A 25,360-nucleotide genomic window follows, 5' to 3' on the forward strand; every position below is an offset into this window, starting at 1 on the left:
AAGAAGACAATCTGTCACCACATGGTTTAAGACTCCCTAGACAGAACAGAAAGTGAAAAGGAGAGCTGAGGTAAAAAGTGACTGGAAAGATAAAGAAAGGAACATAACAGCTGGGAGAAGAAAAGTAATCACTGAAACAAAACTGAGATGTTCCCAGGCTTATATGAAGAGCTAGAAAGACTATAAAAAGTGACCAGAACAAAGAGCTTGTGAAATCTGTGAACACTTGAAACTGAATTTATGTGGGCCTCTGAAACTCTCGTCTCCAAGGACTCTAGGATACCTGGCCAACTGACTTGTTTTGAACTGTCATATCATTTCTTAGGTCTGTAATATTACGCAAGGATCTAAGGATAGGCAAGGAGCTTGTCTGATAGACAACGGACCGTCTTTATCTCATTTGCCGACTACTCAGCTAACTGTTACCTAGATTTATTGCTTTGGCAACAACTTCAGGAATGATCCTTTTTGAAGTAAAATTTCGACAGCTTATTTCAGCTTCATTCATATATTCACTGGTGCTATACCTGTACACCACTCCACCTCAAAGTCCAGTGACTTCAACTGCTGTAGACAAAAGATTTCTGACTCTCTGTAGAAGATTGATATTTTTGGAAAATAAGGATATAAGATGTGATTATTATCTGCATAACGCTCTAAAAATATTTCATTATTTTAAGTATTTGGGTTTTTTTGAAGCAGGACTATGCTGTGCTATGTGTATGCAGTGTATAGTGACTGAACACCCTCTGCCACAGCATGTACAAGTGAAAGCAAGAAGTGTAAAAAGCTTGCTCCGCAAAATTGCTATCAGGCCTCAAATGCTGAACTGATGTCTCCAGAACCACAGCAGAAGTCTACAGGTGACAGAAATTAAACATAGGTATTCCAGTTTAATTAATACATTAGTTAAGCCAAGGCAGTTTTATAGGAGATAAGAATTTGAGAGACACTGTCAGGCAAGTAAAACTGAGTGCCAGCTTTCCACATCAAATTTAGTACATTCACTTAAGTGGGCTGTACCAAGGAGAGAGCGAGCAAAGTATAAATAAACATACAAAACAATCTAGCCCATCGCTTTCAGAAATTCAGATTTTCAGGCTAGAAGGGACTATTACAACCAGCCAGCCTGTCCTCCAGCACGACGTACACGACAGAATTCCACCTCACTGTTTGTGCACCGACCCCATAGTTTGCTTTCATTTATAGTACGTATTTTAGAAAATTACTGTATTTTGCTTTAAAGATTTTAAGTTATCCCTGGGCTGGCAGGGCAGGCAGGGCCGGGCAGCCAGGGCCCAGCCAGGAGCAGGGCAGCTAGGGGCACTGGGGCAGCCCCAGCCCCAGGCACTGGGCGCTTCCTTCAGCCCGGCTCGGCGGGGCCCATTGCTGGGCAGGGCAGGGCTGTGGGGAGCTGGAGACCAGCCCTGCCATGGCATCACTGGGGCAGGGGATGATGGCCCTGGGAGGCTGAAATGGGGTCCTGGCCGTAGATAGGGTGGGGAGGCCCTGGAGGGGGCTGGGCAGGCACAGTCGGGACGGCGGTCCCCTCAGGGCCCGGACACAGAGCTCGGCCCCTATGCCACGTCATCTGCTCTAGGTCCAGCAGCAATATCACCTGTGTTACTGCTTGGCATTTCCCTGTTTATATTCCCAAGATCCACATTTGCCCTCACGCGCAAGCACGGAGGGAGCTGTTGGTTAGTCACACATCTCTAAATCCTTTGCAATTAGCGTTCGTATTTCAGGAGAGCTCCTTCCTCTCCTTTTCTTTTAAACTGTACCTACAGATTTAATTTTTGATACCTGGCACTGTAATAAAAACATCTTTCAAATTCTTCTATTTTGTTGAATGAAATAACCTGGCAGGCACCCACATCACTCACCTCTGCATGTCAACAACTCTGTATAACCACACTACATAGACAAACTGAGCCATCAAAAAGGAAGCTAGCAGACACTAATTGTGGAAATGCATAGGACACCCATTTTTTTCAGATTTCTTAAGCCACTGTATGCTTTTGAAGGTGAGCTTGTGGAAAATCTGGGCTACGTGTCTGTTTATTTTTAACCTCACCTCTATAGCAAGACAGAGATTATAATGCTGTTGATTTTACTTTTTCAAATGTATTTCAAATGCATTCTCTTATTTGAAAGGAACAATTTATTAAAAGATATTCATGTCACAATCAGTCTTACACTTCATCCTTTTGTTGAAAATGAGAGATTTTAAAGTCTCTCCACCAAAGAAAGAAATAGAAATACTCCAGAAAACTTTGTTGGGGAAAAAAAGTCTCAACAAAATAAAGAAATACAGAACTTGCCTCGTCTGTTTACACTTGCAATCTCTTAAACCCTTTTCCTTGCGGTTATCGGTGGCTGCTATCAGTTATCATAGAGAGAACCACCAGCACAATCTGAAATTACACTTTTTAATATAGATCTGTGACTGGTTTTAAGTGTATTGTTAGTAGTTAATGGAGCTGTAGGTAGTTTTTCCTTAGAATTCAGCAAATTAGCATCAATACTTCATGCAATAATGGGTGCTCAAAAGTCAGGACTACGTACAACACATTCTCAGACAAAAACAGAATCAAGCCCTTCTTAAATAGTAACTCTTGACAGAAGAAAATGCAATCCTCCTCCTACAACTGCATTTACCTGAATTTCATAATTTTCCAGAGGTCGAAACACCTGACTACCAGCTGTTCTACCTACTTTGTAACAAAGTGGAAAACCAACAACCTGTGCATGCATGACAGACAGATAGGCATAGAAATGTGGACATGACTTATGAGCAGCGTCACTAGGGGACGTCCCCATGGGGCAGAAAGACCCTGTTTAACACGCTGGGAGGAACTATTACTGCAAACCTGGAGGCTGACTCTGTGGTCCCTGCTACAGGGCATCGCAGGCAGCCTGCGTCAGTTCAACAGCAAGAATTAGCCTGTGGTTGGTGTGTTTAGAAAAAAATTATCCCTGAAACAAATGACTGACTTTTCAAACATTAGAACAGATGAAATTAAAATGACAGAAGTGAATCTGCATTCAGATTACTGGAGGAAGATATTATCAGACAGTAAATGAAGTAAACCACAGCATGTCCAGCTGAGGCTTTTTACCTAACACATTATGTCCCTGTCTTCCCAGTTTGAAATGAATAAGCTTTTAGAGAAGTGACTGGATTGTAAAAGGAAGCAAAGCAAATATAATGAAGAGGTTAAAATTTCCAGACCCTGTAACCTTCCTATAACATTGAACTGTTCTTTCAGAAACCACTAACAACTTCTAATATGTGTAGCAATAACGAAGGTGCACATTAATCACATCACGCTCCTGAAAAATCAACATTATTAATCTAATTTCACACCTGAGTTATATTTCCAAAGCATGTGTAAATGATACTGATAGCCTTTGTCTTAGAACTGAATGTGATGGCCTTATACTAACATAAGCTAAAAGCTAATCTATAGAGGAAGACCTGTCAATACGTCAATAATATATCAATACAACAGGCTGATATTCATTACTGAATGCTTATTTCACACGTATTGACCTCAGCTTATTGTCAGTGTATGTATCATGGCTGGACTATATAAATGAAACAGAGCTGTCTGGACAGTAAATATTGATTTAACATGGTATTATTTATACAGCCTTACTGAATTGATAGCTGCTTTAAAATGAAATAGAGGTCTAAATCCCATCACAGTTGGAAAATTCCTGTAACATTCTCCTCCAGTCTTTCAATTTCAGCACAGAAAGCAGAAAATAGTTAAAATTAACTTGGCTGGAATAAACTGGTCTCCCAGATGGCTCCATATCACATGCACAGAAAGACTATGTGTCTCTTAGGTGCGCACTTTAAAACTCAGATGACACCTGTGACTTCGAGGAAGACAACAAGGTCTTTCTTTTTGTTAAAGGAGGGGGATATAAAGTAGGAGAAGTGTTGAAGAAAAGCATGAAGGACAAGGGAGCATCTAGCCTTTCTTTTTTTTTTCCCTGTAACTTTAAGTTATTTTCCCTTCACATCCATGCCTTAACAGCTATCCTATATAAAGATCTTCCCAACCTTTACAAATCTTAATAAAGTCACAAAAAGTCCTCATCTCTTCACAGAGGACCTTGGCAAAATCACAATCCAAATGAATTCAGTAGACTCTCCAGAAGATCCTGTTCAACCTTATAACCATTACTCACTGATTATCAATATGCAAGACAATTCCCATTGAAGCCAGGGAGAACACTGTATTGACATCAAGCTTAGCAAGAATAATATGCAAACACTCTCAGCTTTTAACTTTACTTTATTAAAGACCTTGTTCAGGATTTTTTTTTTTACATCCTTACAATTTCCATCATTTAGGAGTAGGAGGAGACCAGGTGAGTTGAAGGGAAAGGAATCAGGCTTTCTGTAAAGCAGTTTTAGAAGCCTTCGTTCTTAAAAAAGCCTTGTTAACAGGCTTCATCCTTTGTATGACATTTATGGAAACTCACACATTAACAGTTTTCTGTCAACAAAACAAAGGACACAGAAGAATAGCATTCTCTGCACTGATTCGGAAGAACATCAAATTTGTAACTGCAATCTGAAGACAAACACAAACAGAAAATAATAATTTTTCCAAAGACTCACAAAAATCATTTATTTCTCAGTTTTGACCACTCAAAATCTACTTTCCTATTCCTATTCTAGTAATCTCATGTTAATGCCACCATTCACTAGCATGTGAAAATACTTACAGTTCTGGGTTTGGACAAAAAGTTATTAAATATCAGCCCAGCACAGTTTTGTGGCCAAGAACAATTGCTACACTACATTTTCTGTAACAACTACATAATTTTACCCAATTAATACTGCAAGGAAGAACAAAAAATAGTGTTCAAAAATATTTACAAAAAAGTTCTTAATAGTAACTATTGTTGCTTAACTTTAAAGGCAGGAAATCTTTGTTGAGATAGAATAAATGAAAGAGTAAGTACGATCCACTTTGTGAAATGTAACTGTTTTAAATTGAGCGCTGCTAGAAAGCCGTCAGCGGAATGTTTCAAGGTCACAATAATTTCATTCAGAAATTTCTAGGTTTCAGTTGAAACACTGCTCAGTGTAGGGACTCATTCATGTATATGTAAAACTCAAGTGACATTTCTGTTTACTACACATGTAAATTTAAAAAAAACCCAAACCCCTGGATGTCTCTGTGCTGTAAGAAGCTTGCAGTAGTGCTGCATATGTTGCCTGAAGATACTGATTTACTAATGGCTCCGGAAACTATACGTAAGAAAATTGATAGTCCAAGACTACTTTTTAATGAAATTTCATGGTAGACTACTAACCTGAACAAGAACAAAGTAGCGTTTTTTCCAGCGCTTCCAAACCTTCTGTCCTAGAGCATACAAATATCTGCAAAGGAATAACAAAGGGAATGTTTTTCCATTAATGAGAAGCATGGTATTAGGAGGACGCAATACAGATGACTGTATTCATTTGCTCTACCTACTGAGCTGCTGCTTCAGTGTTGTCACATCTAAGAAGTGATTTTTTCTTCTATTTACTCAGACCATAAATATGCAAAGAGATACTCCTTTTCACTCAAAAAAAGACAAAAAGCAGAAACAAAAGATCTCATGTTTGAGAAGACTAACCTGCTTATCACTTACATTTCACCAATTGTGTTTGAAAATAGAAAAAATAGCTTAAAGTAGGATACTTTTGACTATACAGAAATACTGAATGTTAGAAAAGTTAAACTCCCCAACACTTTTTTTTCCCATTTGTTTTCCATAGATTTGCTAGTGTTTCTCTAGTCCGTGAGAAGTCAGTCACAGTGTCAGTTCAGGAAATGCTCAATAACAAAATTTCAGCATCCACACAAGATTAAATTTTTTTCCAGAGTAAACTAGCATTTCCCAAACAGAAGCACTTCACTATAGACTCTTAGATTCCAAAAACCTCCTTGTCACCTTGGCAATTTCCAGGCTTTGAATCAGACAATGTAATCAGGAGTGTCAACCAGTGAGATGACAAAACCACAGCTGTTGATACTATTTGGTAGTAGATGAAGCACCCTCATTACCCAAGAAGTTGCAGCAAGTTTTACTGCACTATACTGACAGATTTTCTGTCGCTGTGTTCATGTTGCACTGTTGTTAACAAAGACAGCAAGAGGAAAAGGATGAGCTATGGGACTGTAAGCAAGAGCCTACAAGTGGTAAGGATCTGCTGCTTAAAACCTGACAGGAGAGCAAAATATTACCTATGAGATGCCCCTTCTGGCTGGCCAGCTTCTGTCAAGGGCATCTAGTACAACTAGGTGGGTCAAAGGCAGAACAAAGATCCAAATTGTTCAGACCAATGAATGCTGGCTTCACAGGGCACTCTCCAGAGGATGCTGGTACATATATTATGGAGAAGTTATAATAACTAGGATTGGAGATGGTTGGTTGGATGATTGGTAGATGGACAGTGCCTTTGTGGTAAGAGGACAGGGTCTGCTGCCCTCTACTTTCTGATCACTTTGGGGGCTTTGTTGCCTGCTAGTTTTTAACTCAGTTGAAAAACAGAGCAGTGAACTAACATGTCATGTGAAACAGGCAAGTAAGATACAGGCAAAACTTTTTTGCACCTGTCCTGGGCATCCACTCAAGCACATTCTTTCCTACTTCAGGTATCACAAAGGACAAATTTTTGCCTAACATGAATGTTCAGCATAATGCTTATTAATTGTGGTGGTTTGTCAGATTACGTTGTGGCTCCCTCATTACTACGACACTGGTATCTTGCCCTTCTTCAACTCCTGCTACACCTGTGTTGAAGCTCTGCCTCACTTGGGTACTCTGCTTTTTATTTGTATGAGAGAGAGGACAATTGGCTTTGTATACACAATTACCAGCTGATGTAGCTTTCTTTGTATAGTCCAGATCCTGCCACACTCTTTTTAACTTCTTCTTTCTTTTCATTGAATTTATAATAATCACAGAATTGAGAGGAGTAAGGGTTATGTCAGAAAGGGTACCAAAAAAAGGGCCTACTAGGGTTTATTTGAAAGTTTATAATGTTTTGCAACTAAGGAAGCCTTTACCTCACAGACCGATAGGCACATATTCCCCCACAAAATACAAACTGTTTTGCTTTTCATATATGTTCCAAAAGAGCCAGGCATGTTCCCCTAAATCAGAACATTTACTTTCCCCAAAGCATACCACATTGCTATTACCCTGTTAATCTCTTTACTATTGCCATAGAGTGGAGGACGAATGACTGATGAATTTCCCTCAGCCTTGAAGATTAATGACCAGTGGGGAGAAAAGTAAAACGGTCCACAGGTGGCCTTTGGGCTCTCTCAGTCCTAAGCCTGCCCTGTTCTTCACGGTGATTCTGCCACCACATCCCTCAGAATATTCTGTAGGTTTCTCTAATGTATGTCAGAGGACAACAGCCCCATGGACTGTGAAGACCAACTGAGAATACACAGTCCTTGAATGCTACAGTACAAAGATATCCTATGTTCCCACCCTCTCGGCATGTCTTAAATGACTGTAAAGGAGCCATAGACTAACAGAGGATTATTCTTGCTTGAGAGTAATCCCGGCATCATCAGCGGCAAGTAATCCTCATATCATCAGCAGCAGTGACTTTACATTCTAACAGGAACATAGCAGAAAATGAGTAACCCAACCTTAGAAATATCAGGTTTAATTCATTCTTTTTCATTATTAACTGAGCCTGGTATAGAAAGGTGCTTTTAAAATAAGAGATCTTAAAAGAACATTTGTTATCAGAGAAAAGGTTGGCCGTTTTTTAAATTACATTTCATGTAAGATATACCACATATGGTCCTGTAGTACAGGCAGAACTATCACAAGTTACAGTAAATTCAAAATTATAAAATAAGAATGCATACAAAAAAGAAATTAAATAGCAACATGCGCTTTTTATTCCACCTATAAATCACTTCCAACTAAAGTGTTAAATAAGAGCTTCCTTGGGAAACAAAGGAGCAGAACATTAACTACCTAACTTTAAAATCCGCTGGTCTTAGGTAAGAGTAGGTAACAAAGAAAACAGCATTCATGACACAAAGCTGGGATTTAGTATAGAAGTGCAAAACCTTATGTTACTCGGTTTTACAAATCACTACAAACACACAGTTATAATCTTATGTTATTAAACCCTCTTCCAGTGCCATCTCTAACGGTGACAGTTTTTTCCTAATGCAGAAAGTTTCAGCCATTTACAAGGGATATATCCTGTGCTCATCTTAAGTGTGCATGCTCCTGAAAGATGAGGAGATTAATTCTTACTCAAGAGTCTAGTATTTATACCCAGAAGGAGCCAAACATCCTAGACTCCCAGAATCCTCTCTGAACTTTTCCCATTTATTTTCCATTGAAAATGGAAAAATTCTGCATTTTCCAAAATTTTTCCATTGAAAAAAATGGGAAGCAAAGAACCCAAGACCCTGGTTAAATTTGGACAGTAATATCTAGGATTTGCAGAAGCTGCAGTTGAAGTCTAGAACAGAAAAAGTCTACAAAAGCCAGTTTCCAGTATTAAATGACACCTGGGTTTCACAACTGGAATAAAAAATTAATAGGTTAACAGATTCAGAAGTGAACTAAGTCATAGAGCTAAGTTCAAGGATGTTTTATTTTTAAGATGGGGAATTGCATCATTTTTCATGGGTCTCATGTGAATGTCAGTACCACAAACTAGAGCAGACCCTCATAGTCACCAACTCACAGAGCTGCAGCCTGCTATTTCTCTACCCGTATGTGTATCTGTATTCACCTACAAGCCCCACTCATTCCATCCAAAAAAATGTGCAGAAGATGCATAGCATTAATTCTTCAGACTATTTTAAACACCCTCAGCAGCAACAAGAAACACACAACAGTCATTCCTTCCAACACTGTACCTTTCTTTAGGTAAAATATTCTGTGCAATACAAAGAAGAAACTGATATTTAGAAGTAGGCAATTCCATATTTCTAAAAATTAACCACACCATTTGCTATATTTTTCTCACTCTAATTGGGGTTCCAGAGTTGGGATAATCTAAAATAATTCTTGAATTATTACAGCTCAGCCATACACTGAGAAGGAAGACACTGAAATAGTTCCCCTCTTTCTGAGCACTGAAATAGTAATTGTTTATTACTAACTAGATTTATTTTGACTTCTCTTTAAGACCATGTTTGAGAGTGTTTAATGAGTAGACTGACAAGAATTTAGGAAAGATTGGCTTTCTGATGCACATAGAAACAGATGTAGATGGCAGACTTTTATTCTGTAAAAATATATTAATATAATAGATAAGTATACTAACATCTATATCTGTACATGTGCACATTAGGAAGCACATTTATAGTTAGTATGTGTATGCTCGGTTGCCTTCTTCAGTCTTTTTATATTATTCACATAATTTCCAGTAACTTAAGACTAATACACCTGCTTTTATACAGCAAATAGAAAATAGGACCTTGATCAAACGTGTTGAGTCACTAAGTGCTACCTCAATGTAAAGATTTTCTAACACCGTTTTGTAGTAATATGAAAATGCAACCAAACATACAAGCCATGCACTTTCTTGAGACTTTTGCTCTTAAAAACAGTTCTATAATTTTCTTCTCTTCAACATTATTTAATACTACTTTCTTTCTCTTCACTCACTCCCAAATTAAAAAGTAAAAATCAGATTTGTATGAAGTCAGAGATTTACCTGATTATGCCTTACAATATGGTAGAAAAATAAACATTTAATATTTAAAGTTTATTTTCCTTGCAAACAAATAAAAACACAAGAAATTACATTTCCCCTACAAAACACAGAAACACCTGTATAAAAATGTTTTGTATATCATCTTGTCTTAGTCAGTATCATTTTCTCCTCTGGAAATAGAGCAAACTGAACAACCATTTTCTTTAAAAATTCTGAGCATCACTGTATTTTAAATATATAAAGGTTGAATATTTTTCAAAGTGCATTTGCTTGTGTTATAAAAATGCAAAACCATATTGCTAAATATTATAGTTCAGTTTCAATTATGTGACAGCATACACAGCAAAGAAGATGGCAGCTTATTTGCTCTAAGTCCATGCTACAAGGGTGCAGGGTTCTACTTTTTGATGAAAAAATCAGCACTAATGAATAGCTGAAGAACATAATTGAGTGTGGAATACCGGAACTATTCACTGCTGGAGAAATGAGAAAGGACTTACTACTTCTACAGAGATCATTTTTAGACTGGCCTTTTTATTCTAAGGAATGAAGCAATCTATCTACATCTTGAATGATAAATTCTCTACTTGTAAAAGGCTTCATTTATCACAAACAATGAAAAAATACAGAAAGAAAAATCAATACGTGTAGCAGTTTAGTCCAGCAAAGGCCTTTCTTAAAGAGAAACCTCAGTCAAGGTTGAAAGAGCAATTAATGCAGTCTCAAAAATCTGGGCCACTCTGATAGAGTTCGGTTAACATGTGGCAGAAGTAATCATCCACTTGTGAAAATGATTTTCAGTTCATTCTCAAACACCTTTCAGACACTCATGATCCCATTTAACTGACAACAATACAGGCTATCTGTGGGCATCATTGCATTTGCTGTGAGAGCCAATGGGGACCAAATGCCCACAGGCACTTTCAGTCATCCCTGCCCGCTTGCATAAAAGGAATCTTCCTTGCACTGCATTCCTTCTTTTATTTAACCCCGTAAGATTAAGCCATTTTTTTGTCTTCAGTTGAGGATGAGAGAGAAAACTGATTCAAGACAACAATATGACCTGGGTCATAAGAAACCTAGCTGTAAACATTCTCAGATTCATTTTAGTACTCTCTGTGCTCTTGAGAAACAGAACTAAATAAGCCTTCAACAGATGGAATGAAAAAAATCAGCCTAAACTTCTACTGTAATTATGCCTGCTAAGGATGAAGAAATGTTGAAGAATGTCAAGTAATACAAACACCACAGCCACAGAAAACAGTTCCATTTATACCAATGAGCAAGATACTCATAATACGAACAGGAAAACGTGTGGGTTCCCCCCCCCACAAACAACTTACAGTATAAATGGTTATTTGTATGCTGGAAGATCAGATATCCCTAGATTCTTTAACAGTGATGTCTTACTGCACTCCAGAGTGCTTCAACAATTGTGAATATGCATGGCAGTACTTATGGAACCTGTGAAGTAACTGCAATGGCAACTTCAGAATTATTAATCCAATTTATGTCATATCATGAAACCTATTTGGTACATGAAGTGGGAGTGTTTGTCAAGACAGAAGAACATCCTTTAGCCTTGAGAGAATTCCAGGCAACAAAAGAATGAAATCCTTCAGATGCAACATAAATGCACAAAGTGTTCCGATTCTAATGTAATCTAATTGTAATGTAAACAGGTAATGCAGCACAACTGCAGAACAGCTGGTGCTGAGGAGCAGACATCCATTCTCTGCGCTTTTTGATGCCGGTTACTTTGGACTAGCTCTAGTCTGAACCCATGGACCAAATAGCTACGAGTGGTTGCAGCATATATGGGTGCACTCCTTGAGCTCATCTCTTGGTTTAATTTCATCTAAAAGGATAACAGTCCGTGAACACAAACTGTTCCGTGATGTGAAATAAAGCATAGTAAGCAGGAACAACTAAGAGATTAGTTTTAAAAGTGAAAATCTGAATTTAAATGCTAATGTTGATGTAGTAGAAAAAGTTTCAATTGCACTGCTCTGCCTTGAGCATCCAGTTTGGCTGTGGAAACAGTTCTTTACATTGCCAGACCTTAAATCAACTCAGAAACATCCTGAGCACCCAGAAGCATCCGGGCATGCAGCCTAGACATCTCTCCATGTCACTGGAAGTACATGACACTGCAATTAGATCGAAAAACTGCTGACCCTTCTTCCAGCCAGGCAGCGATATTATTTGTGATCTAGAAAGCCTAAATGGCCGAGGACCTGTTAATATTGAAAAACCTACTTTTGTTTCTCGGTCATACACTGCCACTGATGGAATCAGTCAAAACACCCTGCTCAGTGTCACACTGGTATAAAACAAATCAATGAACTAAGCCGCCAACTGAAGCAACTCCAATTCTGGAGTCCAAGTGTTGAAAATAGCCCACTTTTGGGAAGAGTGGCAGAGCCTAGTAAGAGCAGTGAACTCTTTTAGGAATGATACTTGGCTTTGGTTATCTCTGGCTGGTTATGTATTTCTTTGCCTAGAAAGCTACTTTTGAATTTATGTAACTTTAATTTTGTAAAGAATACAGACCTCAACAGAGCTAATTTTGTATTTTTTTGGTAATAAAACATACAAGCAGAACAAGATGCATAGATTTCCACCTAAAGATTGTAAATTCTAAGTATTTCATAACATTTGTTGTCATTATCACTAGTGGGTAGTTTAAACTCCTTATGAATCAGTATAAAGAGGTACATCTGATCTAGCAAAGGTGTGACAAAATATGTTACACCTGGTGTCCCTATTTGTGATTTGAAACAAAGCACAGAAATTATGATAATGAATTAGTCTAGCACTTTCCTTCAATTTGTGCACACAGAAGATACTTATTCAGAATGTTATGATGTTTTGAAACTGTTTTTTAAAATTCTTGACAGCTGGATTTTTTAAAAAAATCCCTAAAATAATTAAATTAAAAACAATGTTTTAAAGCATCACCAAAGTTTTGAAACAAATCAGTTTAACAAGTCCTAACTTACCTATCATTATCTTCTTAATAGGAACATTGCTTGACACTTGAGTAGTGCTTTATAAACTTCGATGTAATTACTCCTCACAACACATCCAGTAAGGGAGGTTAGCATTATTATATTAGCTTCTGTAGGAGAGAAACCAAAGCGGAGAAAAGCGAGAACTGTTCAGAACCTGAGGTTCTAGCGCAGCAGAAGAAACATTCAGGAAAGCCGCGCAGCAGCCCTTGTCTTCCAGACATTGGAAAACGCATTTCAGAAGCCTGTAAAGCTGTTCAGCCTTTTCACTCCATGTGTCAAAACATGCAAATCGTTCATGAATTAAAAAAATATAAAAGAAAACGTTCCAAAGGGAAGCAGCAAATTAAATATTTGCAGACTTTGCAACTCCACTGTGCAACTTTCAGTGACCATGTTTCCCTCGTACTTTGTATGGATCCAGTGTAAACTACTCAGGGCATATTTCATTTTCAGAGCTTTGCAAATTACCCTTTGGAAGCGCCCTTCTGTCTCCATTGGCTATATCAGATCCCTACAGTGCCAAGACCCCAAATTCAGGCATTGCAGTTAGTTGCCTGAAAATAGATGAAATGAAGGAGGCTTTCTGTACCTAGGCATCATGAAAAGTAGCTAATGTGACATTCACAGAAAATGTTTGTTGTTTGCAGTCTGACAAAAGCACTCATTCTAAAGCACAATTCAGAATAATACATATTAGTTTGCTCTTTTCAGTCAGTGCTATGAGGTAAAGCTTCTGTGGATGCAATGACTGAACTTAGCTGATAAAGAACAGAGACTACGTTGACTGCAAAGATTTCAAAATGCTTAGCACACCTGGTAGAAAAAAATTCTTTTTAGTTGTGCTGCTACACAGCAGTCCAGTGGAAAAGTGCTAAGAGTGCAATTTAAACAACAGTGGGGAAAACGCAGTTGCCTTCTTGCAATTCATATACAATCTTTGAAATAGCAGTCTCTTCCCATGTTGCAGAAATAAAAACTTTTTATTGGGAACTATGTGATTTTCTTCTGGATTAAAATTTTGACACTTCATGCTCTCATACATTGGAAAACTCCCTTTTAATCTACCAGACTTCATGTAAACATTGGAACCAATGAGTACTTCTCTTTCCATCCAACATAAAACAGCAGAAAAACACATGATGCTGCCTGTATCAGCAGTGCAGAATATCTCCGGTGCATCTCTAGCACCTCTAAGGAATGGAGGAACAGTGCCAGACATTAATTTCCATTCTCACACAGCAATGCAACTGTTATGGCTTGTTTCCATAAACTCAAATTAGTTACATTTCATTCTGCATTTTAGGCATTCCTGGACAGGTTTGTGAAACAGAAATTCAGTTGTATTGCGTGGGAGTATACACAAAGAACCCTACCTGGCTCAGAAAGTCCTTGCTCTGCAGATGGTGGAGTCTGAAAGAGTACTGAGACTACTCTTATAAACTTTCCCTGTCATCTGCTGCTGGCCACAGTGGGAGACAGGATACTGGGTTAGATGAACATTTGGTCCAAGACAATAAGGCTAATCTAACATTCTGAGATGTTCTGCTTTGGAAAACCTACCAGTGCAGAACGATAACTGTAGGTAATCTTTTCATCAAAAGTTAGAGGCAAAAAAGTACTTTTATACTCCTGGCCGCCTTTTGATGACAGTACAGGAGTAAGAACAGGGAAGAAAGCTTTCATACTATGACCCAGCCAATCAGTTCTCTTAAAATATCCATTTTAAGAAACTTTCCTACACAGAATACATGTAGAATTTTAAAGATGCCAAACAAACAAAAAGACTTCTCACTCTGTCTCACTTCGGCTCTTTTGAAGAAACTTCCTCTATGAAAGAACGTAGAAGTGGCCATCCAAAAGCACATTCAGGCCTGTACCTTACTCCCAATGGGATGCAGAGGGAAGTAGCAACTGGATGGAAGCATGTGGTTATACATCCCCAGAATTTTCTCCTATACTCATGCTATTACTGGGTCTAGGAGTTTCTTTATCTAGAAGTGGTGTCTCTGTATTTACTACTTGTTAATGGGTTTTTGTTTCAATGAATTTCCACAATGGCTTTCTCAACCCTTTTAAACTTTCAATATCTACACCTAGTAGCACAGTTACACATCTCAGCCAGATGTTCCACATCACAACTGTGCCTAGAAGCAGCTCTTCTGGTTCGCTCTGAAACCGCCACGTACTAGTATTATTCAGTGATTGTCTTGTGGCACTGGAAGAGACAGCTTCCAGTGTACAATAATTTGCATTAGAACTGTTAACATGGTTGGATGTTTACCCTTGGAAATGCCACACGGAAGCAAACAATCTAAAGCCTCAGTATCCCTTCACAGAATTCAGGATTTTAAAAATGGATTAACATAATTAGGAAAAAAAATTCCTAAAGAAATGTGTCTTGAAAATGGTATTGTTTTGGGTGGTGGTTAGACAAAAACAAAAACCTGATATACAAGAAAGATATAAGCATATAACAACAGCATGGATTTGCTCTTTGTCAGAAGTTCTTTACTGTAACAAATACATAGAAAATAAGAACATTCAAATACACTGTGTCTGCAGCAGTTATTAAACTGGAGCTGATTCATGTTTGGAGCTGTAGAAGTAGGACTTCAGGCATACAGAATTGACCACCTGTGAGGGAGCATCAGAGCCATCTACTGGGGTCAGCCCATTCCTGCTGCACAGGATTGCTCTGAGAAGCAACTGTCTCCCCAGAATAGCAATACTAAAGTGATAGTCAACTGTAAAACTGCTGTTACATAAAAATAATTAAAAAAAATTCCATAAAATCTAAGAGAAAATATAAGCTGTAACACTGATGAACTGGATGTAAGGTTTGGTTTGAGTGGTTTCTCCTCACTTGAAGTTTTAGAAATACTTTTTAAAAAATAGCATTTGTTTGTATATAACACAAAGGGTAAAATTCCTTCTATGAGTGTTTTGGTAATCAATTTAAATGGAACAAAAATTATAATTACTCTTTTTAGTATCCCTCATTGATTACTGTTCAAATCTGAGATTGAGATTTTTCAACCTCTTTCCCCAAACAGAACTTCATGTGTATGTGTGTGTATACATGTATTTAGACACACATATATATCCTGCTATAACTCAGTCAAGAGTTAGAGAGCAGAGTAGTTCCAGTGTCCCATAAACCTACTGGAATAGCTACCTCCGCTCTCCAAATATTTGATTTACCAAAATACTGTAACAGATTTTACTGGAATTTTCAGAGCTAAATTTCCAACCAGGCTTTAATAACTCCCATGTTAAATATCTTAAAACCTGCTTTTAAAATAGACTGTATACATACAGAGAAAAACTTCACATTTATAGCTGCTAAGAAGCTACACTTGGACCCTTCTAAAATTAACATGCAATTGCTTTATCTGTATTGGCTAGGAAAATATGCACTATTCTCAATTATAAAAGGTTTCATAACACAATATAAACAATCAAAAGTGAGATTCATTTAGCTGCATTATAAACATATTCCCATCTTCTCCCTTAATTTAACCATGCTGCCCTCCTGTGGATGTCAGGATATGTATAATGCAGTGGCCCACACTAAGAAAATGTAGTTTAAATTGATTCCTGCTACTTGTTTGTGACTGACTTGAAGAGGAAAGAAAATGCCACTATGTAACCACAAAACTGGTTAAATTAAACTTCAGGGCAAGGACTGTTAAACTTAAAACTATTTCAAATATAAAATGAATATTTTAAATAAGTAGAATGTCTTATTATTCCACAAATCATGTATATATGGGAGCACAGTCATACATATTAATAATACATTTATTCTCAAATTAGGGGAAGAACGTTCATTGCATAATGACGAGTTACTTCATCTGTTGAAGTACCAACACAGTTGAACACATATATTATAAAGATTATCCCAAACCAAAAAGCATAGAAATCATTTGCAAATGTATCAGTATTTGGTAAACTCCAAAAGTGCCAATTGGTGAAACTGTAACCTTTTTTTCCTGGTATAGAGATACCAAATACATCTTGAGGAATTATTGAGTCAAAAATATGTTACGTCTTTATAGAAAAATGTCAAAATGGTTTGGAATAAAAGAAACTAAAATTAAGAATGTATAATCAATTATTCAAAGAAATTATCTCACGCAGAAAAAAAATCTTCTTGATTAATTACATTTCCATAAAGTCTCTGTTCTAATAAGCTCTGTTACTATCTAACTGGAAATTAGTATTATGCACTAAAACATTTATATAATTTGAGCTCATCTATACTCTGTTAGTGTTGTCAGATTTGTTAAATCATTGGTTTAAAACAGAGCAGTACGGAACAGATACCAAAACCACTAAAGTACAATAGCTGAAGTGACACAATGCTGCTGTTTTTCTTCTAGACTAAATTTGTAAATGCTGACAAATTATGCTTAAAGTCTTAATGATAAAGAATGCTTAAAAGTACACTTTTTTTCTGAAGGACTAGAATTTCTAAAAGCTACTAAAGGTAGAGTGATACTTTCTGATTCTAAAACATAATGATAGAAAGTAAACACTTTTTCTTTAGTATCTTTTTTGTCTTTAACTCAGAAATAAAAATGAAAAGTGAAATGCTAAATTTTAAATCAAGCCACTCCCTGCCAAAATATTTTATATATTATTGAAGAGACTGTGAAATAAATAAAAAGTCTCAGGAAAGCAAAAACCAATAAGAAATTATTTTGGACAAGACAAGACATTTAGTATAGTCACATGCTATTTTGTGCCACTTAGTGAAGTTGTTAACATGCCATATCAATAAAAAACAATTGACCTAAGTAGTGGGGCTAATTAAATAAAATAAGATAATTAAATGCTTCTCAATATATGATAAAAAATTATGGCTGAAAGTGTTCCATAATGTTGTCTTTTTGTTTTCCTATTATCTGCTTTTCTGCCGAGTTTTAATCAGTGTATCTATATGCATAAAAGATAGATAGTGTCCAGATGTTAATGTATTAGTGGCAGGAATCAGGTGTTCAATTAAAATTTATTGAGTGTGCAAGGAAAAAACCCAAGCCTTCCATTAAGTAGAATACATACAGCTCAATTAAAAATGAATGTAGCATTTGTGATTAAATTGAACACACATTCTATAATGGAAATAAAATTTTACATGACATATAATTACTTTATTAATCTTAATCATACCATAGTAATCTAGGGATCAGAGTTATCTTTTGTTTGAAAATGGATCCACTGCTTCTCAATATAAAAAATAATGGTAAAGCTGCATTTACACAAATTGTTGGTTCCTCTCCTCTGATGCAATTTTTTTTGGCATAAGTAGCGAATGAAAGAAAAGCAACTGTAACATTTTTGGAGATCTTAGTCTAGCACACTTTCTCAGCTACTAGCAATATTTGTTGTATTTAATATCAGCCCCGGTTGTGTTGCTTGCATAACAACTCCAATTTTGTTTGAATGCATTCATTACTCAGAATGTGTTTCTAAATGGTTTGACTGAAAGATCCTTAAAAAGACATCTCATGTCCATGTAACATGGTATTGGTTCCCAGCCTACAGCCCTTAACCTAAAAGGAATCATTCTGTAGCCTACATGTTCAGTCCTTTGCTTCAGATTTCAGCTTGCCCTTCAAAGCTAAGACTGACAGCCAGATGAAAAAGGCCTAGAGAGCCGTAAACAGTTTTAGAAAAGAGACTGGCCATCAGAAGTCCAGCTGTGAGTGGAGAACATCTTTAGGTAGACTTCTCCACACCAGCACTACTACACACTGAGCTAAGTTACCTACTGTCTTCTACTTGGTCAATGGCATGGTGCAGCCCACTTAAAAAGACAAAAAGACAAAGCAGTACTACATCGTTGAACAGACACAAAGTTAATTTAGGATGGGATTAAATTAAAACAAGTTTGTGACAGTAAGGACACTAAAAAGATTATTTTAGTGCAGGGTGAATTCTTCATTACAGTTTTTATTTAAATAAAAAGATAGAATGAGCTAATCGTGCAGAACTCTGTATGAAAGCACTGCTACACCACTGACATCGCAGAAACCACCAGCCTACCGAGGCGATGCTGTCACATTGCTTATTCAGGGTTGAGAGATGTACTCGAGGACTCTGACAAAATGGTACAGTATGGAACGGCTAACACATTTGTGTTGACATTTAACAGGATGTGGACTATTTAAGGGGAGCTGGCTGTGACAAATATACTATTTGGAAAAAACAACAGTAGTGCAGGGCCATGGGGACTCTGTTACTATGTCAAAATTACATGCAATACTGTAATCATTGAAATTATACTACTGTGGAGAAAAAAAACCCCACTATATTGAATTTACAAAAAGTTACCTCTGCCTTTACATCCAGTATGGCGTTAAAATAATTTTTGCCCATACAGAATAGTGTATTATGAATTGGAATCCACCCTCAGACACAGTGTAGCTCAACTGACCCTACAGTATGGAACTGAGCCAGTGTTCCAGCACATACAGAGGATTAGATTGGTTACGTGCAATTAGCATTTAAAACCAATTTTGCTGTTATAAGTGCCTTTCATTTTGTAAGGGTTTATATTGCAAAAGACAAAAATACGGTGAATTTTACCTTCCTACAATAACATATGGACAGCACAAGTGACAGAAGGACACAACAGGCAGGTGGCATGCCCCCATCCTCGCAGCTAATAGTACTGGCACTCTCTGTATAGAAATAATGCCAGGCCATGCCGGGCCATATGCAGTGTCAATGTATGTCAGGTGGAAATAACTCTCTTAAATTCTGTGTTGCAGATTAGTGTATGGTACCAAGAAACAAGTCAGATCACCTGACAAGAAAGGCTAACAAATAAACTGCATCTTTCACCTGCATGATATGTGTACTGTGCTGATTTGTAGTAGAAAAAAGCAATATAAACAAAATCTAAAACAATTATTTCAGTGATGTTTGGTGCCACAGTCTGGGAAAATGAGAATATTGCTTAGGTGACTATGTACAGTAATAATGTTACGAATATCACAACCAGTTACATCTTCATTACTACAGACTCATGCACGTAAGGGAAGTTTCCAGACAACTTTTGAAAGGAACTCAGATGGCAAAAAAGTTAAAAATTATAATAATAAAAAAAAATAATACAAAATAAATATATATGTTCTACTATATATAATTTTGGAATAGGTCATGAAGCAGGGATACTTGCATGTGATTTAATTCTAAAGATACCGTCAGCAATATTTTGGATGTATTTACAGAGTAATAATTTTTTTCTCAAGTTTTAAGCAAAACTAAAAGTCAGACGTTGTTCTGAATGGTACTTTTCTAAAGCTATGGGAACTGTGTAACAATAGCATGAAGAAATTTAAGCTAAAGAAGCCAAGCTGAACATTCAAGTCAGACCAGAGTCTCCTCAATTAGAGTGTAGACTTACTAGGAAATTCCTACTGCTCTGAACTTATTACTGCAGATTTTAGAACACCTCTGATGTGATAAAATTTAAACTCTTCATCATTTATTGTAGTAAAAATAAGCAGCCTACTCTATGTTCTCATTTTAGTAAGACAAATGATGCATAGGAAAAAAAATGACCTGCCTATATTTCACTTCAGGTACACGTAACGACTAAACTGCTCAGATCATGATCTTCCATGTGAGGACCTAATAAGACATATTTGTCTACAACATAACATTTTTTTAATGCTACCTTCAATCCACATAGCACTGAATGGTCAACCCATCCATTCTTCTTATCTTGAATATGAAAAACACTTATAAGTAAATTAAACTTAAACCAAAGTTATTACTTAGTGGTTTAGAACAAAAGCCAGTTAAAAATCACGCTAAACTTTAGATTTTCTCAATTCCTCACCCACAATTTAATGAACCTATGGTCTATTTTCAGTTAAATTTTAGTTCATCATTTGGCCTTCCAAGTTACCACCAGCTTTGTTATTTTTAATGAAAATACAGAAAAATTCCTTTTTACACATTAACAGCCTTCTGAAGTTGTGATCTGAGCATTTCCAGTAACAGGCAAGACTGTTCAGATTTTATTCTTTATATTTTTAAATAATCCAATAAAGCAAGCATTTACAAGCACAAATGTAAGGTTTCACAGGAGCATGTATTTCATGTATTTTCAGGATTGAACTCTTGCTTGAACCCCTGACATGAGCATCAATAGAAGCTGTTGTCCAGTTTTGCCCAGCTACTTTTAGGTACTTAAATGAAGTACCTAAACAAAAAAGGATGCATCTACTTTGGTAACTTAGTCTGAATAAGGTGTGTGCTTTTGAAGAGAATCTCTCCATCGCCCCCAGTTGCAGTACTTGGTTCACAATGCAGAATTAATTCAGAGCATGTGAACTAGACTCCTCTTGCATGAAATGAAATCAGATGTGGTACTCAGCTAGTGCATCTCACATATTCCAGCCACTAAAGGGCAGTCAGTCTAGGACAAGACCAGACAGAGAGTGAACTAAATCCCCAGAAACACATATAAGGTGATTGTCATGTCCTCAGCAACCACTGAGTCGCTTTACAGACCTGTTTGGGCACACTTCACACTTGGTTCCCTTTGTAGTCAAGAAAGAGGCACATGCCAAGCACAGTTCAGGTCTTCCAGATTTCCATCTTTTTGTACTGAGCAGCATAATTTTGGTAGCCATCAGTGGCTAAAAATCCTTCATAGGTGCCTCAGTTAGCAAGGTTACTACTCATTGTACCATTCATCCTTTAAGTCTTCTCTCTCCATGGTAGGATCATCACATGCAATCTGCCATCTGGGCATAGGGCTTAATCTCATCCCACTGCTGCAACACGTGGCTGTGGCTAGAAGGTACTCAGTCAACCAGTGTCTCTCATGCAGTGATGCTGCATTCAAATTTGCTCAAGTAGAGTAGCCATGAATTAGGAGTCAGTCACATAAACTATGATGACAAGTCTTCAGTGGTGCTGCAGCACAGCTCACCACCATCTTCATGGTCTGAAAGTGACCTCTTCTCTAAAGTGATAAACTGAAAATTGCTGCCAAGGCTTTTTCACTTCTTTTTTTCCCTTCAGACATGCACACGAAGACCAGGAAGTTTAGATGGGGAGAGATTTAAAGTTGAGAATTGCAGATAGAAATTTGATAGTATAGACTAGAAAAGTCTACCTAGCTATTCTACGGGTCACTGAGATGCTCGGTCATAGGTTCTGAGATCTCACATGGTAAGAAGGAAAAAGTTGGCATTTACATCTGAGTGTAAGGCAGCATTAAGGTAAACCATAAGAGATAATCCATGCCAAAAGAAAAAGAGTTTAGGACCCAGTGAGACTGTGGCATAACTGCATTAAATAATGCTGAGGAGAGAACAAGGTACAAAAATCAGCACGCAGGAAACAGACCAATGCCAACAGGACCAGCTCACTCCAACTGATTGTGAAGCTCAATGAGGATTTTAGCAAAGATGAAGCAAAGTATGATGTGACACACATGCAGTACTGATATAGGGATCCTCCATACCTAATCAATTATGCATACTCAATCCTAGTGAAGGCAGGATGATATTGAACATGTGTTGTTAAAGTTATGATCTAAAGACAATACATACACAACTGAACTTGCATCATTTTGCTCACCACAGACCTGAAGAAAACCCATCTTAACATTTTCAGAAGCATGTAGCTTTTCAGTGAAATATAAAAAACAGTTTTAATGATTTTTTTTAATGTGAGTAGAATCACGATTTAGATATAAATTACATATTCATGAGAACAGATTCTTAAATCTGTTCTCCATTCTTTTACTTCATGTTTTAAAAACTTATGAGTAAAAACAAAGCAAGATTTTTTTTAAGAAAAAAATTGTATTTTAAGTTTTCTGACTATTAATCTTGCTTAACCCATAGATCTTTTTCACATAAAGCCTGTTGTGGTTAAGCTAAGTGAGTTTGGATCTAAATTTGTATCTCAGCTTTTACAAATATTTCAGATTAATTACTATGGAACGAATGAAGAATGACACCTTAATTAGTAATGCTTCTCTTGGCAATTAGGATTCTCTTGGCTTCTCTTAGCAATTAAAGTGGCAGTGGCGTATCATTAAGGTCTTCAAGATTCCCCATGCCTCCTCAGAAGCAATTACTGTGGGAAGCACTGAAAATCAGGCTCATAGCTATAATCTGTTCTCTAAGGATCTAGCAGCAGGATAAACACTTTTGCTTCTTCCTTCCATAGTAATTTTGCATTAACCCATCATCATTATCTAATCAATCATTAATGTAATTTTAATGTGTAATCTTTTATGAAGTTCAATTTTCATTTTTAAAAAGTGATTACAGTCAATTGATTTTGCAAAAGTGTATAGTATTAAAATTATTTAAATGAAGATAGTTAACACATTAGCAATTTTCTCCATGGCAAAATGCTAGCATTCATTTAGCACAATGAAATACTAGAGTTTAGCACAATTTCGATTAGCATAACAGAAAATACTGCTATGAGACACCTTGGAATAATAATAGTAAGGCATCCATACATCACTAAAAGTGAATTAAAAATCAAGCCATTCTATCATGCTGCTTATAACATACAAAGGAAATTTTTACCTCAGTATATACAAGCGCATGTTGCCTTATGAATGTAAAAATGAGGACAGGTTTGTCAGAATTTAGCAAGAAATAGAAGATAATTATAGCCACATCAATGACACTTTTGACCCTCTGACTAAACAAAAAATATACACCATTGCTATTGGACCCAAATTTAAAAATGTTAATTAATTATGGGCCAAAATTTGACCAATATTTCTGCTGAACTGTAAAGTCACTGTTTTAGTTTTCAAATTTTGTGTTAGTTTCTCAGTAATCTCATTCCATGTGTCAGAAGTTCTTGAAACACTTGGGTTTACTCTGTGCTGGGATTTATGAGTCTTGTCTTGCAGAAAGGGATGCTCACAGGCTTGTCTTCAGGGTCTTGGATCTTTGGAGTCAGCAACTGTCTGAGAGTTACTGTTGAAAAGAAAGATAATCTCCTCTTCGTAAGTTTTAGTAAAAAGCTCTTATGGTTCAAAAGAATCATGTTAACTTCATGCAGCAGGAAGAGTATTTAAGTTACAGATCAGCAATGCCAGTCCTTTCCAGTTCAAGGTATTCAGCAATGACTACATTTCATGAAGTATTCTGAAGTTTGCAGCCAGGATACTTTTCATAGCAGTTCCTGACATATTGTTCTGCAGGATCATTCACTGAGCAGAGAAAATACACTCTACACATATAAATATGCGGTGCTGGATGTCAGATGACATTTTGGCATACCTTGATGTAAAGAGAAGAGCAGACATTCCTGCATACCAGTGATATTTGCTGCACTGTATACTCCTGTTGCTGCTCACATTTTTTACTGAAACCCCTTTTTTCTTCAACAGTCAACTGTGTTTGAAATTCAACCAAAGCCTATTTCATCAGCTACACAACTTCTGCAAGTGGTGGGTAAAGCACTGGCATTAATACAGTTTGCTTCAGCACTGCAGAACTACCTACAGCTACTGCGCTTGTCTTGAACAGTCCTAAGATTTTGGATTGTCATGCTAGGTCTAGGTTGAATATGGATTGGAAAATGAAGCTTTGCAGTTTACTTCTGTCTTCAAAGCCAATGAAACTTATACTGAAACTCTGATGCTTCTTTATGCCTTCCTGTCAGAGACTACAATGAAATCTTTTGCCCAGTGTCTCAAAGGTCCTCTGTATAAGGCAAGCAAATATGAGGTCACATGCTTTGAGTCTGAGCATGAGCCCACTCTAAATCAGAAGTGTTGTGACCATGTTGGCAACCCCAACAGTTCTGCAGTGCCGGCGCTGGCATCACATTGTCAGTTTTTGGTCACGGTGGAGAGCTAGCAAAGTATAATCTCTCCCCCCCACCCCCATCCGCAAGTCCCGTGACCTCCTCAGATGGTCATATCTAAAATAATACTTTGTTAGATTAAAAAGAAACCTCTAACTCAATTTTGCTTCATAAATAAAGTTTCTTTACTAGAGAATTCCCTTTAGATATGCCTGCTTTTGTTCACCTTCCATATTACTGACATCCCCATTAGCTTATAAGGAACACTTTGAAAGAGTTCATCTACATGGGTAGATGAGAATGAGGTTCTTAGGACAACTTGGGCACTAATTTTGACTTATTTTGCACTCAGCAAACATTTGCCAGTAACAGAAAAGACAAGAAAAGCTGTGCACGCTATAAAATCATAGCTAGATGGAGTGACTAAGTTTTACTTCGATCCAGCTGACCTGCATACACACTTGATACCTGTGGTGGAATCCTCTTGCAGCAGACTGCTTCATCCCACAGTGCTTCAACATGTTGTAACAAGATTTCACAAGTTAACAACTGAGACAATTTCAGGAAATAGGAGCGGTTTTGGTTATATGGTTAGTGAATCAAGACTCAGGTGAAGACCAAGGCTTTCCTTCATGGCAGGCACCCTTTACCCACACGTAAGGAATGAGTAGCAGAGGATTATCTTTTCATCAATGGCACAAAGGTAGTTTACTGGCGTCCCATTTGCATATGGATTACAGGTCATCTCAAAATACTGGAAGGCCTGATGTTGCAAATGGCAGTGGGCAATCTCTGTCAGGTATTTGTAGAA

General features: G+C 37.1%; 2 protein-coding genes across 10 annotated transcripts in view; both read right to left on the bottom strand.

The window, feature by feature from the left end:
• The window catches only part of AASS (aminoadipate-semialdehyde synthase), a 512,915-nt gene that overhangs the window by 192,552 nt on the left and 295,003 nt on the right, over positions 1-25,360 (bottom strand). The window lies entirely within an intron of this gene.
• Positions 1-25,360, bottom strand: part of CADPS2 (calcium dependent secretion activator 2) — a 333,579-nt gene that overhangs the window by 116,968 nt on the left and 191,251 nt on the right. For all 8 annotated transcript variants that reach the window (XM_052790487.1, XM_052790486.1, XM_052790483.1 and 5 more), the window contains exon 9: positions 5,341-5,407. In XM_052790487.1, coding sequence (XP_052646447.1) covers positions 5,341-5,407 — 67 coding nt within the window. The remainder of the gene's footprint in view (positions 1-5,340; positions 5,408-25,360) is intronic.

Source organism: Harpia harpyja, chromosome 6 (assembly GCF_026419915.1).
Source record: "Harpia harpyja isolate bHarHar1 chromosome 6, bHarHar1 primary haplotype, whole genome shotgun sequence".
Taxonomy (NCBI): domain Eukaryota; kingdom Metazoa; phylum Chordata; class Aves; order Accipitriformes; family Accipitridae; genus Harpia; species Harpia harpyja.